The following is a 19,213-nucleotide window of genomic DNA, read 5'->3' on the forward strand; positions in this document are numbered from 1 at the left end:
CTATACTGTGCACCTAATTGAATGGTCTCCAATCTTGTTAGGAAAGTGCCTCTTTGGGGAAAAAAAAACCCCAACATTTAAAAAAGAGTATTAATTGATCAAAAATAAAACCAGAAGAACACCAATATAAAAAAAAAAAAAAGATTTTGTTTTAATCCTTACTTCAGAAAACTGTCTAAGGATATGTTAACGTGAAATTTATGTGTCTGTGAAACCTGTATAGATTTCAGCACATTCTTCAATTTAAGCATGTATTTTGCTGAATAAGGACATCAGCTTCTGCTGGATCTTTACGTAAAATTCTCTCTCAGAAAACTAGAACTCAGCTTTGAATTCATTAGTAACAGTAATTTAGGTTATTCTAATAGAATAAATGGAGGCACAATATGTGTGCAAGAGAATATTATTCTTATTCTATTCTTAATTGATATTAGCCTGTTCTTACTAGAACGATCATTTATTAGTGTAGGCCTGCATAAAAGAATGGGTTTCATCATTAAGTTTTAATCTGTTTTTCATGTAAGTGTTTTAGGTCTCACTGCCTTTTGGGGACACTATCTTCTTGCATGAAGCATCTGGTTTATGCACAATGAGGCTTCGATATCTGGTTGGAGCCTTGAGATACTATATAAATAAGTTTGTGTAGACGGCAGTCTGATAGCTTTTTTTCTGAAATTCCCATTTGCTTTCCCTGTCTGCTTCCTCTTCCTTCTCACATGTAGTGGACTGCATGGATCCTACCTGCTCGGGACGAGGCGTGTGTGTGCGAGGAGAATGTCACTGTTCAGTTGGCTGGGGAGGAACAAACTGTGAGACCCCAAGAGCCACTTGTCTGGACCAGTGCTCTGGTCATGGGACCTTCCTCCCAGATACTGGACTCTGCAGCTGCGATCCCAACTGGACCGGACATGATTGCTCAATCGGTAACGTCAGCGGTGACTTACTGTTGGTTTTTATTTTATTTAAACTTTGTAAAATATTCAGACCTAGATCTGCAAAAAGAATGCTACAAATGTGTTCTAGTAAAGTACATGTAGGGCATGACTGGAAGCAGAAATGCCATAGCTCAACTACATAAATAATTCTGCTTCCATTGCTGAGCATACAGTAATACAATAAATAACCCCATTAAAGCCACCTAGGCTTGCTATTGTTCATTATATTGCTATGAATGTAACTGATGGTCTACATATAACTGCTTGTTCTGGCGTTAGTGCTTGATGAATCCCAGTAGCCACCAAAGGGTCTGTTTTGATTTTTAGGAGATAACTAAATATTCTTTAGGTGGCTGTAAACAAGAAGGAAGAGGTGGCAATCCTTCAGGTCTCGTTTCCCTTCTGAATTCAAAGGCTGTGCTTTTCTAGGCTCAACTAGAGGAGGATGAGTGTCACACGAGGTTCATATTAAAAGACTGTAAGCACTGTCCTCTATCAAGTAAAAAATAAGTTTACTGGGTAGAAGTATTTAATAGTACAAGCACCTACCAAGAAGAGAAATTTTTACGGGTGGTTTTGTGTAGAGGTTTGGAACTGTGACCTTCCTTCATTCCTCAGCTGAATGGGCATCTTGCTCAAAATCTGCATCAAGTATCTGAAATGAAGGCTAAAGAAAAACTATTCAGGAGCCTTTTCTTCCAAATGCAATTAGCTTTTAGAGGCCACACTGCGAAATGCTATAGTACTAGTTAGAACCTATGGAACATTAGTCTTTTGGCTTTTGTCCTGTATATTGTGCTCACAAACAAGAGACCACAGCAATAACAGCTTCTTTACCTTACACAGCTGGGGTGGAACTAGGCCAAAAATCCAGGGCAGCTCAGTGTAGGCAATGAAATGAAATGAATTTTCAGCAAAGTGACAAAAAAAAGAAAGCCTGTTAGGAGAGTGGATATAGTAGAAAAATTACGTAAACAACATTTTCACTGAGGAATTACTATCACATGTAAAGAAAATCAGGCAACTGCTTGCAAGTATTTTAAGAGAGTAACTTCCAAGGATGGGGCAAACCAAATAAACTGGTACAAAGTGTATAAAAAGAAGACCTTTTCAACAATCATCATTTAGGTTAGGTGTTAGAAAGCTTGTCATAAAGTAAAATTGACTGGGCTGAAGAATAAGCAAAAGAGGAGGCCTACTTGCCTGGGGCTAAAACTAGGTTGATCAAAACTTTTGCAGATGTAGGGAGGGAAGCTTTCCTGCATTGATAGGAAGATAAATTTGGTGTCAGGCTTTTCCTTTCCCCATATTAACATCTTCAATTCCATACTCTATACGTTCATTTATAAGACCACCGTAAGGGGAAAGGTAGTAGTGTATTTCTAGTGATTTTGTAGCATAGTTCATAATTGAGTCATCATTCTGAGTTTATGTGGAGGTTTGGGGATTGCAGGGATGGATTTAGAAAAATGTTCATTTCTACACGCAAACAGAATTCACTTTCCCTTTGTTAACCTGCAGGGTCATGTACGGATGATTTATAAGCTTTCTTTATACTGCTTTTATAAATCCATCTAGTGCAAACTTTCTTTGGCAGTGTGAGGTTATTTGAGACAAACTTGAGCATCATTTCAAGACCTTTTTCCTCACCAAGCTGCTTGTAACATTCAGGTTATTGTGCCTCACAGCTAAAATCACAGCTAAGGTGATTTGTAAACTTCCATTTCTAACTCGGACCTTTCCACTGAATTGATGGCTTGATTTGAAAGACAGATTTACTCACAGGATGCATGGTACCCTTCTTGCATGATTAAAATAGAGTGAGCAAGCATGTTAGTACACATAACAACGTACTGCCCAACCCAGTGGGTTGGAGGTTCTGTAGAAGGGACTGAAGGGGCCAGATTTTTATTGTCCTATAAAATAGGACCAAAGAGAACAGAATAATTATTAAGTGAAAGAATTAAGTACTTGCTTAAATCAGCCTCAGCTGAGCAAAGCAGTTAGGACTGTGTTCAGTCCCAGTGAAATCTATAGGACTGTGCCTACGTGGGCTAGTGCCAAGGACAGCCCCTTCTGTAAACCACACTGAGAAGCAGACCCTGAGAACAGCATAATCATCCGGAAACCCAGAATAAAATATGAGGAGGCACAGTGGGTTTTCCAGCTCTTAACACCTTGAAGTCAAGACTAATACCTATCTAAAATGCTGTATGCGGTATTTGTTTAGAAGGTATCAGTCAGTATGGAAGCAGCTAAGTGAAAGTCTGTGGATTGTCATACGTAGTAAGTAAAACTAGACTCTTTGAACCGTAGACTACATCTTTCAGCTAAGTAGGTAGATTTCACCTGCCTTTAGCAGGAACCTTAGAGGAACACAGGTTGCTGGGTAAAACCCTTAGTTTTTCACAAGATAATAATACTACAGAGATTTCTGTTTCCTGTTTATATTCTCTTTTTTCATTTCTTGTGAATAGTACTGTGCACTGCATTGTAGGAAGAAGTAATGATATTGGGGGGGTATTTGCTTTATGTGTGTGCACACTGCCAGTATATCTTGAGATATGGCTGCTACCATACTACCTCAGGTGTTTCAGTCTGTAAAAATGCTTCTTAAACGTGCTTCACCCTTTCATGCAAGGGAAGGTTTCTTAGGATCCCCTTTCCCTCAGTACGCACTTCTTTTTTGGTTGATTCCCAAATATAAAAAAAGTCTTTTAGAGAAATGTGCAGAGGTAAGTCCAGAGATAACCTGTACTGAGCAGCAAAAGGGGCATTTTGATTTCTCCATGGGAGAATTAAATCCTTTCCCTTTTGCATCTTAGTACTGTTGCAGAAGCAAATACAAAAAGGTCCTTTATAACCCAGTTCAGCTAAAAAGTCCAAGGCAATGCTCAGTACAAGAAAGATAATTAAGGAACCACTCATCCTAACCCCTTTTCTCCACGGCCTGCCATCACAGATCCTCTGTATCCTAGGCTTTTGGTGTGCTATCTCCCTTCACCTCTTAATGAGCCCTAGCAAAGGACTTCATTCTCCAAGTTCTGGCAACTAATGAAGCCATTAAAGGGCAGCTCTCTTAACCTCTTACTGTCTGAGTATAGCGAGAAGACGGAAATGGCCTGTGCTGCAATGTGAAACAGAACTTAATATGTGATATAGTCTCAGTCTTGAAACTATATTTAAACTGGACCAAGTATTTCTGGCTAATCAAGAGGCAACAAACCACATACCATAAGACATATTTGCTGAGTGCAATGAAATGAATAGGTGAGTCAGTTTATCTGCATTTGGGGAACGCACCGTCTCCCTGAGGGATCCCACTGATGCATGAGTACATTCCCAGGCCCATCAAAACGGTATTATGCTTGGATACAAAATCATTCTTAAAGGAATTAAGTCATCTGGTGGTGTCCTTCACTGTCCTCAAATTTAAGTCACTGATTTTCACACTGTTCTCTGGCAGTTGACATCTTGACATGCATGATATTCACTAGAATCATCGGAAAGTTGATAATACAAAGCAGCCATAGAAATTATGTTCTCTGTGTAATGAGTATACTGACTTTTTCTGGGCAGTTGACAGTGGTTGTACATTGACCTGCATACAGATGAGGTTTCCTTCTCAATCACTCATTCGTAATGACTCACTTTATGCAGAGTTGACATCCAGTACAGTACTTCAGGCCCTTAAAAGTACACCGGAGAAGAGCAGTAATAGGAATAGTACTTTGTATATGGTGGTCCTAAATTGGCAGTGGAGATATAAAATCATGAGCTCTACATTTAATGGTAAGAGTTGGGAACTGGAAGCTGGGACTCAGTAAAGAATTTAGAAGTTGTGATGTTTTACGTCACATTTTGAAAAGGCTAAGAGAGCATGCCTGACCAGAGACTGAGCTTGCATGACCATATCTCGTGAAATCTAGTAGTTTGATCCTATTCATAGCTTCTGTCATCATTTCTGCTGCTAACTGTGTTTTCTGAGGATATGTCATTTGACTTTATGACTGCCCTTTTTCCCCTCTGTGACAGGGAGGAAATACTGCTTATCAGTGACTTGTTGCCAAACTTCGTTACTAAGATTTACGATCACAAAGATATTTAGGCATTTATGATATACCTTAACCAAATACAGCTACTAACTTTACTACAGTGTTGTGGAGAACTTCTCAACTTCTGAGGCAGACCACAGTCTAGAGCTGTCTATTGAAAAGCTCCCTTAAGTTCCTAAATTTCTTCTGTGGCACATACAGCAGGTGTCTCCTCAGTCTGAGAAAGCATTGGACATGATCTCTCACTTCTTGGGAGAGTATCCCACCTACCAGGTCAATGCAGATGCTACAAGGAGTCATCTCAAAGAAAAGAATGAACTGGCTGGGCCGATCCAAAGGGATCCTGAAGTTGAGAACAGGGGATTCATGCCCTGAACCTTCATGTCAATTGGGCATCATTCTAAGGCACAGAGTGCCTGTCATTTGGGACAGGAACAGAGTTTCAGACCATCCGTCTCCTCAGGTTTACCAGCACTGCAGCACTCATTCTGGCCACACTTACTCTGGCTAGAAATGTTATAAATGTCTTTAGTGGACAGAAAAAAAAATGGGTTTGTATTCCTGCCCACTTCCATGCCATCCCCTCCTGCTTTTAGGCTTCCCATGACATTACCAATTTGGTGGGATAGTTGTCCTAGCGAAGAGAAACCTCTGCAGAGGGCTGTTCACATTTTAGTTAAATGAAAATCCTTGAAAGGGAGCTTAATTGATTCCTCTTCAATTCAGCTGCCTTCTTATTTGAGTACTTCACGTTACTTTAGAGCAGTCTGGGTTTCAGCTTTTGAGAGATCCTCAGTTCTGCCAAATAACTGTAGAAGGCTCAGCAGGCATCACGATCACAGATTCCTCAGGAGAGAGGCAATTACAGAACTGTGGCATTTGACATAAAAAAATAGAAAACCCCCACTTAGCCTGTGTGATCGGTTAAAAACAGTTTAGGAGGGGCTTCAGACTGCCATGTAGTGATCACAATACTTGCAGATATGCCTAGAGAAACCTGGCCTCCAAACACAGTGGGGAAATAGCGTGGGTATCCATAGGGCTAGCAGAAGACGAGGTATTTACCCACCAGTTGTAAAACAGTCCTCCATGGCTTTACAGCCTTTGCTAGGCTGAGAAGCTGGATTTAAAATAAAACTAGCATGCTGTGTGTATCCATGTCTCTGATTGCAGGGAAGCCATATTCTTATAAATTATTGCACAGCACATTGAAGTCAATGGAAAAGCTCCTGTTTACTTTGCAGGAGTATGGGTCAATTCAAGTCCATTCACAAACAATGATTAGATTTAAGATTCTGTATCAGCTAATGGTAATAACTGAATTTTTTAGTACCAATTTAGTTGTATAAATTAACAATGGAGAAAGTCTTTCAGATAGCACCCAACAGAGTTCCCCACCACAAAGTTGTACAGTTCATCGAAACAGGCATATTTTTTGTACTCCAATTAGTAGATAAAGGGACCAAGAAGAATGAACTTTTAAACAGGAAAGCTAGAGCAAATGCACCTTTACCTTCCACTGTCTTTTTTCATCAGGAATTGTGCAGATTATTGTGCGTGCGCACACACATACAGACACCCAGAAACACAGTTCTCATATATCTTACCGGACAACGTCATATCCCATTGGTCAAACAGCACCAGCATTAACACAAGATGTGTGATAAAAATTGATTTCCTTGGGCTTACTGGTGTCAACCTTACAAAACAAAATCTCATGTTAAATCTCTCATGTTAAATTCACGTCATGCCCAAGGCCACTGAGATAAAAATCCATCCTTGGAAAATTTTCATATAATTCCTCCTTTAAACCATCATTTTATTCATTAAAAATGTCTCTGTAAAAGAAGGCTATTACATCAGCTGTCACATGATACAGGCTTGTACCTTACTACAGGCTAGGGCCATCTTTAATGCCTAAGAAATTGCTGATTTGTCTCTTTCTTAGCTTTAAAACACACGGGGAAGAACAAGAGAACTAAACCTCAGGATACAACACCTGAAATTGATAAACATCCATATATTTTAGATCTTAATGACTTAGAGAAAGTTCTTAGGCACAGCTATGTAATCAAATGCCAGTTTGACTATCTTCCTTCAGCTTGTAACTTGTCTCACTACCCTTGCAGGGGTAGTCTGGGGCAGTTGAAATTATGGGAGCTCAGGGTCTTCAAAGCTAAGCTTCAGAAGATACTATCAAAAACTGTTCTGGCTCAATTCTAAAATTATGAACCCACTCCTGAAGGCCTTAACTTGGTCCTTTAACAGTCATTGAAGGCCAGGAAATGTTTTGTAGCAGCAGGGATTTCATCCTCAGCCTTGCAGAACCATAACATGCTGATTTGTGAACTTGTGATCTTCCCCATTCTATTTGCATAGAGAGAAGTAAGTTTTCTCTCTGAGAGAATAAAGTATGTGCAGCCCAGCGCTGTTATACAAGGCTATCACAGGCTCTGCCTGGCAGATATCTGCTTTCTGAATTGTGAAGGAATAAGTGAATCCAGAGAATCAACAGTGTTAACAAGAACTATCATTGTAAAAAAACATAAAGTTTTTGATGTAGTTGGGATTGTGAGTACAGATTTTAGCCTACCCATTGCCAAGATGAACTTATCCTTTAAAGTCTTCTAAGCTTTTTATTAAAAATGCAATAAAAGACTAAAACCAGCCAAAACATTTGAAATAAAAGTATTCAGGAAGGATTTCATTTGAATACCTTTTACTCCCTTTCCCTTTGTTTATTGAAAATGTGTATAAGGAGACCCGGGTGTGGTGGAAAAAAAAGGTAGTGGTTGAGATGGGCTGTAATTATTTTTGTGGGGAGTCCAATTCTTCAAAAGTCCAAATGTCTTTGTGGTCAGCAGATGAAAGGACATGCTAAAGGGAGGGAGAAAACTCCCAATAAGATAGAAAATACAACTTTATGTTTCAAATATGGATTCCTACTTACAGTCTGATAGTTGAGAAATTGTCTTAGCATGTTTCCCTGGCCAACCAGAGATCCATCAAACTTCTGTCAGCTTCGGGATGTGTTTAGGATCTTACTGTTAGCCACTCCTCTGTTTGCAGCAGTCCATGCAGTCTTGGTCAGGTACAATGACTAAGGGAGAGATTGAAGGAACTGAAAACATGCGTTCTAGCTGTCATTTCAAACTTGGCCAAAACCAGTGGAAATGGTGATATCATCAGTCTGGCTCTGGCCATTAGATCACAAAACGTTTGGTCTGATTAGGTCATGTCTCAGGCTGAGAATAGTGTATGTCCAGTGGTGTAACAAGCAATCCCTGGTCTTCACTGACCTTGGGCGTACTGTGATGAGTAAAGCTTCTTTCTCTCATATCAGCTGTACCCGCATCAGTGCAAATTTATGCATACCCTCAAAGGGCAATGGGTAGACTATTCCATTCCCTATTTGTTTTCTACCACAATTAGGACTAATTCCCAGCATGCCAATTTTAGTTCAGCATTCTTCCCTATCTCCAAATGTAACCTCAGCAGTCACACCATGAGCTCAAAAGTTCTTTTTGTTTGGATCAATTATGCTTTGTGTTGTGGACTTTTCTGACTGAAAACAGCAGTGATGTACTGGACTCTGTGGGGTTCATGTTAACTTGGCTAATTGAAGAATAGATGTTTCACAACAAGCTGTTAAATTCCATGGTTAAAACAGGCTACCATTAAAATAGTGTGTTTTGAGGAGGGCTAAGCAATTAGCATGTTTGCTTGATTCACTGAAAACTTATGAGTCTCAGAATACCAAATTTTGGCTTATTCTCTGACTTTGCTTTTGAAAGAAGGAGCCTTAGAGTCCTTACAGTTTCCAGACTTCCGTCATGCCAACATGGGGACTGGTCATAATCTAGCTCCTTCTCTACAACAGAATGTCTGTCATGAAGTTGCTGCATTTTTAAACAATATTAAGTCACTTCTTTGATGCAGTAAGTGTAATCCAGCTGTCACTGAGGACAAAACTACTGTCCTGCAAGACTGATGTGAACTGGTTCTTCAATTTCTTTTGCAGATAAAACCAGTTGATCAAGTCAGCTAAGAATGTGAAATGTTATAGTCATTGCATGGAATAGGTCATGCTTGTAAAACCATAGGAAAAAGCATATATTTCTGTAGGCTGAGAATTGCTCTATGGCAGTTGTGCAGCTTTTGAACTGAAGATACATGACGTTCAGTAAGTTTGGCCAATCAGTTTGTAACCAACTCACAGAAGACCTTGTAGACGTCCTCTTAGTTGTGTGCGTCTAGACCTCTGCTTCTGACTATTCCCTCTTTTAACCAGAGTACTGCTGGAATATCAGTGGGGTGGATACTTGTGTGTAGTCAGACTCTGCCTGTGATCTACCTTGATTAGGCTGGATCAAGACTGTCCTCTCATACCTCATTCATTTGGCTCAGCAAGGGTGGTCGTAGGTTCCACATCACGGCTTCTCCACTTGCACTCAGTCAATTCTACGCTGTTGTTGGTGGATAGCTCCTGCGACCGTGTCCTTACACTCCAACCCAACTGGAGCTCATCATGATCAGAGTTTCTGCAAACGTTTATTGGATGTTTTCAGCTTCATCAAATCATGTTTCATTCCAATTTATAATGGCTGAGGTTAAATAATAGGCAAAATAATCTAGCAGTCAGTAAAACAGAATAACATAAAAAACAAGCAAGCAAAAATAATGTAAGACCAGTGATTGTCGTATAATGGATTGGTGTCTATTGAAGGCCAGAAATCCATGATTTAATAAGCTGTCTGAAGTGGATGAACTGGGTTTAGTATAGCCTCTCTGCCCCCTTCCAAGTTGCAAGGTGTTCACACTCAGAGAACTCCTATCACAATTTGCACTAATGAGCAACTTTCTAATAACCTTGACAGAAGAAAGTTTGAAAGGGCTTTGGAGAGAGCTTTGCTTTTTTCCGTAAAGGTGATCCTTCCAGACCCGTGTTGAGGCATATGGACAGCACAGCAGACACAAAGCTTTTGGAGCAGCTGCTGCTGCATCCCATTTCTGTGGGTAGACAGACATCTAACTTCTGGATAGGTCAGCCCAGCATGTTTCATACATGTTCTGTGTCTCCTTTTGAACAAGATTAATAACAATAAAATTTCTAAGTTCCTTGGTGGAATGTTGTCTGAAGAAAAAGGAAACCATGTTGGGACTGTCTGTATAGTATTGCCAAGCTCTGAGTAAGGGAATCCCAAGCAAATCTAGCTTGTGATTACTTCAGCACACACATTTGTAAATGTTCTGTTGAATTTATTTTAGACAAAACTAAACTGTACAGAATTGGAAAAGAAATTAGTTCTTTGACTAATGACTATAAGCATGAGCAAAAGGCTTTTCTACTGTCAAATTATCTCCTCCTTATGGACACAGAGAGGAAATTAATATTAGTCCAGAGAAAAATCCTTGTTAGGAACTTCATTTAATACATTAGGAATTTTTTCTTCTCTGGGAAGCTTTAACTCACATCCCAGGAAGCATAGAGATCCAATTAAGCATCAAAGAGAAAAACATAATCCTGCACTTTGGGTTATTTATTTTTATTCAACAAATCTCAGCTCCAAGACTGAAGTCCATCAATACCTGGCATTTCATGTCCTGCTATTCAACAGCAAGAGACAGTTTAAAATAAAGTTCAGAATAATAAATAAAGGGAAGATTGACACGAGTACAAAAGTAAATCACAGCTTTAGAGGAGAAGCTTTAGACACAATGTGATGGTCAGTCCCTGGCATTTAAGGCAAGGATGAAAATAGGGTATAAATATTGTAGAAACTAGAGGCTGATAAAAGGCAGCAGACCAGTTTAATGGAATTTCATCTCACAGAGTTATAACTTTTCAGACAGGAGATGGAAAACCTTTATGCAAATATGAAGCAAGCTGAAATAGCACTTAGAAGTGAGATTTTTTTTAACAGACATCCCAACTGTAGCACTGTACATTGTGCAGCTGCACAGATTGAGTAAGAGCTGTGATCCACTAGCATGGGGATTGCTAATGACTGCTCCTGTTCTTACTCTTACTATTTCTAGCAAGAACTCTCAAGAGTCCCATTGTGCTAGGTGCTGTATGTATACAGAGTAAGAGGCTCCGTCTCGAAGGACGGACATACATCAGTTGAAGTGTATTACCATACCAAACTCATTCATTACTCATTTTAGAGATGGAAGGTGGGTTCCAGGGCAGTTATGGGACAGATCTCCTGGATCTGCTCACCACCAGGTGAGCAGCTATTGTGCGGACTCTTCAAGTTAGGCAGCTCAGAGCTGCCTAGAGTCCTGATTTGAATCTCCAGAGAGAGATGAGACCTAGAAGAGGATTTGCAGAAGCCTTTCAGTTAAACACAAAGCTGCTTATGCAAGCAAAGAACTAAATACCAAGAGGAAAATGGGGGAAAGGGCTGAAGTGGGGTTAATCTTGTGTGTCTAGCTGAGGGCCAGAGATGGGTCCTTTCTTTTATTAGGGATTTCCACCAACCCTTCTCATAAAGATAGACAGCTAAGCCAGCTCAACCGCTTTGAGTAAAAACTCTCTCCTCTTCTGTCAAGCACATGGTTTATGCCTCCTTTGTGCACACCCAGTCTTTTCTGCAAGTGCAGAGTTATCCCTTCTGCACACGTATTGAAGACCTGTACTCAATCCTCCTTCTGCAGAGCCTGGCAAGAATCAGCATTTAGGCAGACTCGGGTGTCCTGGTTAGGGTCACGCTATAATGCTGGATGTGTATTCCCCAGTGCAGGCACTCCAGCACGCTCCTCAGGGCTTCAGGTTCAGCAGGTGAAAACTCAGGTGTCCTGAGTCACGTTTCAAATCCATCGCTGAAGGTCAGTGTTCTTCCTGATGAGGGATGAGAGCAAAGCTGATGGATTCATTTTCAGTCTCTGGAGAGCATCTTTTAATCTTGATTTCCTCATCCATGGAAAGAAAAGAAATAACTGTTACCTTCCAGATATATTCAGTTTGCTGAGCTATGTAAAATGCGTTGAGATCGAGTGGAGTGGACAGTTGTCTCAGTACCAGAAGTTTAATTACACTCATAAAAGCAAACAGGTTTTATATTTATTGACATAAATAATAATTATTATCTCTACATTAGTAATATTTACATAATTGATGTATGTTTTAAAAATAGGTAAACAGATTGTTTGTATAAAGACATTAAATTTTGCAGACCTTGCTTTTAGGACGTGATCTCTGAAGGCAAAATCACATGACCTTCAATTAGTGACATTGACACAAGTTGCACAACCGCCCCCCAGTCGCTACTGGAACGGGATGGTTTTCAGAGGATTTCATGCTACAGATTTGTTACTGGCAAGGACAGAAGACTCAGACCTCTCCTTTCAGGTTTTCTCTTGCTCCATAGTTTGAAACTTTCCTTATAACATTTGTAAAAAGGATGGTTTTAAAAGCTAATGAGCTTTATGTCTTCTTCAGTTCCAGCAGAGGAGTTCATATGTCACTACAGAGTTATCAAACCACATAAATGAGAGTTTCATAACACTGCAAAATGCATTTCATTATGAAGAACGTATTTAGCACTTCACTGCTATCTAAATCATGCCGATCATGAACCTTCTGTTTTTTCCACCCAGATCTTTATATTAGATGCTTTTCCCAGATATTCCCCATAGCTTGCCTTCTAAAGCAAATGCAGGTTGTGAAAACAAGGCTTAGCTCCTCACTAAACTAAGCCTTTTAGCTCTGTGCAGTGCCTCTCTCCTGTGCTTCTTTTCACGAAAAATCTGTCTGGGGCTGGAAATTGCCTCAGATGAGCCAACTTGAAACAGGAAAATCCCAGTTAAGACAGATTTTTAATTATTAAATTTTCTATTAATATTGTGAAGGTCAGTGGAACTGCCCCAGTTTTCAGGAAGCTCTGAGCAATTTCACCTGATCTTATATTTTAGCACTAAATCCATATTTATTAAAGGATTTAGCAGGCAGGTCAGAAGCAGCTAAATCTCTGATTTTGCATCACATGAATGCTAAAGAAAAAATTTCATCTGCATTGCTCTTCTCTAAGCTGGAAAGCTTTAAACTGTTGTCAAGCCAATTTTAGGATTTTGGGGGGATAGGGGTAAACATGTAAAAATGGATTTGCCATAAATGAAGCACAAATTGACATCATTATCCCTTTCCCAACCCAATTCTTTAATGTAATGTGAAAATAATATGAAATTCTGGATTATGCCACTTCCTGTGTTAGAAGCTACCGTGTCTGTTATATCAATTAAGAAGGGCCATGAACAAAGCATTACACTGGTGGCTAGTGTTTGATAGGTTTCTTTTCCCACTTTCCTTCTGAAATATCAAAGGCAACATAGCAGACTTTTTATTCTTAAGGGGACAGATTTGGGTCAGTTTTTCGCAGGTTATGCAAAAAAAGAAAGAATCAGGTACAAGGTTTTTATTTGTACGAGTAATTGCTATAGTATTCTTACTTCTGAAGCGCTGTTAATGGACTGTGACCTCATTACACCTGGCACAGTGCAAATGCAGAACAAGAAGGATAATCTTGGCCTCAGCTGAGATTCTTAAGCATTAAGTGAACAACAGACAGAGACATGCTGATGGAGATAGAATAAAATTACAATACAATTTTCGTCAATGCAAAATGGAGAAGTTAAGGCACATCAGCAGCCACTGTCAAGATTTTGGGTAGGTTTCAAGGTAGATTAGGATTTGTAAGAAATCCTTGATGAATTCTGAGGCAGCCTTTACAGACCAGAGGGAAATATCTCCCCAAGTCATGAGAGGATAATGAGAAAAAAAAAAAACATTTGTCTAAAAACTAGCCAGCAGGCAGTTCCCTGGTTCCGTGGCTAGCACTGGTTCCCAGTGGGGGTGAGCAGTGATGGAATAGAGCAGGTCCCGAAACTGAAGATGAGTAATTTCTTTTTTGATTATTTGCATGAAAAATAACCAGAACCCTGTTGGAATGGCATTATCCTTTTCTAAGAATAATGTTTATGATGCACCTGAGACCCCTGGGTGAACTACCCAAAACTCAACAGTGCCTTGAGCACAGTCTGCTCCAGAAGTTCTCCATGAAAGAGATTTCAGGTGAATCATCCTCTGGAGCTACCTGTCTTTACTCCTTGACCCACAGAGGGCAACTAGGCTCAATTTAGTTCTTCAGGTAAGAGTCTGACTTAAGGTATGGTGAAATCCAGGCAATGGAAGACACCAATCCTGGGAAAAACCCAGATGGTAGAGTAGAAATGAACTTGATTCCTTAGATAAAACCCTGCATCCATGCATCAATTAACATCCATCAGTGCCCTCTGGTAAGTGCAAGTGTCAAGGAGCAAAATACAGGGTATTACTCAAAGTCCAAGTATTTCCCACAAAGGTGCATGGGCTGATTGTACCTTTTGAGGACAGTAAAGCCTCATATTTTCTCTTAGAACTGGGCACCAGATTTGCTCAGATCTCCTTCCTTCAAGGAACTACAGGCAGCTTTGAGAGCTGCATGGCAAGATGAAGTAAAACACAATGCACCTCTAGGAAAGGATAAGGAATGGCTAAGCTGTTCATACAAGCAGTGGAAGAGATTAAAGATGAAAGGAAATATTTAGTCACCTTTTGGGAACAGCTGGTGTGAAAATATTTAACAGGCAGGTCTTTTATGCGCAAGCATAGTGTTCTAACTAAGCTTAAATAGGCAGGAGCAATATAGTGCAGCTGGCCAGTCTGTGAATACTGTAATAGGAGAATTAAAAGCTTTCCTTCTCATTTGCTCACGCAGCTCAGATGGTAGCTAATCATGTCCTCTAATTTTAACAACAGAATTGGGAAATGTACCAAAAAAATGCAGCTTGTAATAAGAACAGAGGTGGCAAATTCTATCCCTGGGACTGAATGACGAAGAAACGATTCACCTGCCCTTTTCTGTAAATCAGCCTTAGTCATCTTGAGCTGCCAGAAAAGACCTGTATTTAAATGGAAACTTAATCTGAAATCCATTTTGATAATTTCTTTGAGTGCCACCAGAAAAGTAAAAGCTACTCTGACTATTTAATCACCCATTAGAAACCTGTGAGCGTTTAAGAGTGCCGTGTTATAAAGGGCCAGGGCGTACAGCAGGATGTGTGTTGTAAGGCTATTTAAATTGTATCGTTCCCATCTATCTTTAAACTGGCAGCTAAATGGAAGATTTAGATTTGAGAGTTCCTGGCTCCTGGTTCCCTGTCAGAAATAATTAAACTACATTTTAGGGAGACTGTCGTAAGCAGTTTGCTTCTCAAGTGTTTTTCACAGCTGAGGGTCTTTATTACAGCTCTTGGGGCCTGGGAATCCAAACCACCTTATATATCCATTATATATGTATTATACATTCATGACCTGGAGACTGCACTCTCTTGCGTGCGTGGGTGGTGGTATGGCTGGGGTCTCAGCTGGGTGGGAGATGAAACCCAAAATGTTCCCAGTGTTCCAATTCTGGGTTAGCCTAAGATCTGTTTGGTTTAGATCATGCAGCGTGTGTCCCTTGGCCATGTATGCAAAACTGTTCCTTGGCAGCATGTTGTGTGAGAAATATTTCAGTCGAGATGTAAATGTCCCAGTGGGTTTCCATCCCTTTTCATAGGAATGACTCCACGGAGATTCTGCCTTTCAGAAAGTGCTTTTTTTCCCTCTCTTCACCATTTTTGAATGTCACTGCGTTATCCGAGTTTCACACCATTAAATAAGACCAAGAAGACTTCTGACTATCACTCCAAATAGCTTCCTTTTGTCTCCGCTTTTTTTTCCTCCACCACCAACGTTTAGATATCTGACCTACTAAGAGCTGCATTTCCCTGTCTTCTGACAGGACACAAAACTGGGTATCAGGACATCTAGGAGGTCCTGTGCCTGTCACAGAGTTCACATATGCCTGTAGACCCATTGCTTTACTTCTTTATGCCTTGTTTACTTTATGTGCAAGGTCCTGCACTGGGGTTGGGGCAACCCCCAGTATCCATACAGCCTGGGGGATGAAGGGATGGAGAGCAGCCCTGCGGAGAAGGGCTTGGATGAACTGGTGGATGAAAAGCTGGGCATGACCCGGCAACGTGCTCTCGCAGCCCAGAAAGCCAACCATGTCCTGGGCTGCATCACCATCCGTGTGGGCAGCAGGTCGAGGGAGGGGATTCTGCCCCTCTGCTCCGCTCTGGTGAGACCCCACCTGCAGTTCTGCGTCCAGCTCTGGGGTCCTCAGCACAGGAGAGACAGGGACCTGCTGGAGCGGGTCCAGAGGGGGGCCACGAAGATGATCAGAGGGCTGGAACACCTCTCCTATGAGGAAAGGCTGAAAGAGAGTTGGGGTTGTTCAGCCTGGAGAAGAGAAGGTCCTGGGGGCACCTTGTGGTCTTTCGATACTGAAAGGGGGCTTATAAGAAAGACAGAGAGAGACTTTTTACAAGGGCATGTAGTAATAGGACAAGGGGTAATGGTTTTAAACTGAAAGAGGGGAGATTCAGTCTAGATGTAAGGAAGAAATGTTTTATGCTGAGGGTGGTGAAACCCTGTCCCAGGTTGCCCAGAGAGGTGGTCGATGCCCCATCTCTGGAAACATTCAAGGTCAGGTTGGACGGGGCTCTGAGCAACCTGATCTCGTTGAAGATGTCCCTGCTCATGGCAGGGGGGTTTGACTAGATGACCTTTAAAGGTCCTTTCCAACCCGAACTATCCTATGATTCTGTGACTCTATGATCTGTGAAAACAGAAATAACAACATCAAAAAATAACCAGTATGAGTTAATAATACTGTACAAAATAACCAATGAGTACTCAGACTCATTAACATTCTCAAGCCAAAGATAAAATGTTAAGTAAATAATAGTAATGTCTTTAAGATATTCACATGGACTTTGGAGTCACAAAGGGCTGAGTCCTCCAAGATGCCAATTTTCCTGTCCATCACTGGAGTTTGTTGTCCTTTCGGAATTTCAGAGCTTCACAGTCAGCAGCAGAGGAGGTTACTTGCAGTGCACATTGCTGGCCTGGAGGATACCAGCGGTATCCCCATTTTAGAGACGGGACCCTGAAGGTCAAAGCTAGGGAATGGGACATAATGAAGATGTGAAGTAACTGAGCTGGTATTTTCTGGATTGCTTGGTAAATTGGGAGCAAGAAAAATTATATGTTATTTCGTATTCTGGGGTGCAAAGTTCAACATGTATGAATAAAGAATATAAACCAGTAACCAGAGGAGTGGTTTCAGTCCAACGCTAGAGTAGCCCTATGGCGAAAGATTGCTGGGAAGCGCCAGAGGCTACAACAATACTTTTCTAGTTTGGGCTTAAATACCAGCAGTCTCAGACTTTGCACTTTCTTTCTCAAGGCGTTTCTTCTCAGCTTGCTGAGATTTTAGTACCATAATCTAGATTTTTTTTTTTTATCTGCTGTTACCTTTATCATCCCCCAGACTTTGTTCATCAGGTCAGTCAAGGGGAGCCAATTTTATTTTTTTTTTAGTGCAGCTTTATTGCTACATTAGCTAACTTGCAGGTCCTCTGTGTTCATATGCCATCCTGATGGGCCCACGCTCCATTGCAGTGCTGTCTGGCAGTTGGAGAAAGGGGTAGAAAACACACACGGCTAGGCTCCAGCCCTTTAGCAAGTCGATAATTGCCCATCCCTTATGTTCATAACGGGCACTGTAGTATGATATTACCTCCCTCGCATCTAGGAGCTGTGAAAATCTGTGTCTCAATGCCAGATGCAAAGTAAAAACTTCTGACAGCAACTCAAGAGTCCTTCCTCAGCCATATCTTAAGTGTTTGATAGTGTCATTTCTACTGACTTCCAGTAAAGCTTACATTAGATTCTGTTACATTTCGGCAGCAAGTGGTATGTGCACATCCTTGGTTTAAGCACCCAAGGTGCCCAAATACTTTTGCACATTTGACTCTAAATGGGACAGAGAAGTGTCTGAGTGTCTTAAGCACATTTGAACTCCAAAGTTCTTTCATTAGAGATTTAAATATATAGGACTAAATGTTTGAGAGGGTTTGGAGACTTCCAAGGCTCTGCAGCAAAAGGAGTTCAACTGGAAACTGTTGCACCACCCTGAGCTGTATAGTAAGCAGAAGCTAGATACTGTGTTCATGTTGCATTTGGAAAATAAGGTGTTTTCTAGACATGCAAAGCATTACTATTATTACTATCATAGTTACCACTGTCTAAAGAACTCTCTGTGATCCTCGGAGACAAGAGTGCATTTCAGCATAAGGGGCTAAAGAACTTGCAGCTCTCTCCTACAGCGCAAAACTTTCCTCCTGAAGTTGAAATGGATGTTCCAGCGCCATATCAGGAGCGTGTCAAACGTCCCCAAACAGCCCACGCTTCCTGTTACTGGCAGTATTAATTAGCCAAAGACTAAAGGCAACTTAAGTAAGGCTGAATTTCAGTCAGGTGTGATGTTAATGCAGGCTGAGTAGTTTTGAATATTTTATGTGCAGCCAGTGACCCAGAGTAAATGTCTTGTATAATCCCAGTCGCCCCTCCACCACAAGCCTCAAGGCCTGAATCCTGCACTTAATATGCTCAGAGGGACAAAGAGAAGCACTGGAGATGGGCTGGTATCTGAGATATTCATTCTGGGGGTACGTAGCTGGGGGAAAAGAGAGGAAAGGTGCTCTGCAGAGTACCCTGGTACTCCTTTCTGGGCTTCCAGCCCAACCCTGCTCAGCATTTCTTCCGTTCACATCTCCTCTCCACTCTCCCCAAAGGGAACTGTGTCCTTACCCTGTAAAATCTATAAAATGGCTCAGTCAAGCAGAAAGCTTGAGTCCAAAACATTTGGGAAATTTCAATCCAATTTAGAAGCACCAAGTAGAAGTCAGAGAGAAGAGGGAAGACCTGATAGTCTGAAATATAGTCTGAATTGCCTCTCCTCCGATTGAGGAGAGTGCAATCGTGGTTTATGAGAGATCAAAAGTGAGCAGTCAGCTGATGAGCCTGGAGAAGAAGAAATAGATTCATTTCATTTCATCTGCCGTATAAGATCACATTAGTGTTTGGTTTTATTTTTTTCCTTGAAATCAGTCCTGTATAGTAATGGTAGTAACAGGCACTTTAACACCGGACTTGTGGGTACCTGCTCTCCATGAAGTCTCAGTGTTTCCAGACAAACACAGCGCAGATGAAAACATGAAGTCTCCCAAATCTATGCCAAGGGCATGCCAGGTTTTAGCCAAAAGCCTGGTGCTGGGCAAAAATATTACATG

The 19,213-nt window shown here is 40.9% G+C and overlaps 1 protein-coding gene across 10 annotated transcripts in view; it reads left to right on the forward strand.

The window, feature by feature from the left end:
* TENM4 (teneurin transmembrane protein 4) overlaps positions 1-19,213 on the forward strand; it is a 603,540-nt gene that overhangs the window by 450,992 nt on the left and 133,335 nt on the right. For all 10 annotated transcript variants that reach the window (XM_030042633.2, XM_030042636.1, XM_030042637.2 and 7 more), the window contains one exon: positions 723-923. In XM_030042633.2, the coding sequence (XP_029898493.1) occupies positions 723-923 (201 nt within the window). The remainder of the gene's footprint in view (positions 1-722; positions 924-19,213) is intronic.

The sequence above is a fragment of the Aquila chrysaetos genome, chromosome 19 (genome assembly GCF_900496995.4).
Source record: "Aquila chrysaetos chrysaetos chromosome 19, bAquChr1.4, whole genome shotgun sequence".
Taxonomy (NCBI): Eukaryota; Metazoa; Chordata; class Aves; order Accipitriformes; family Accipitridae; genus Aquila; species Aquila chrysaetos.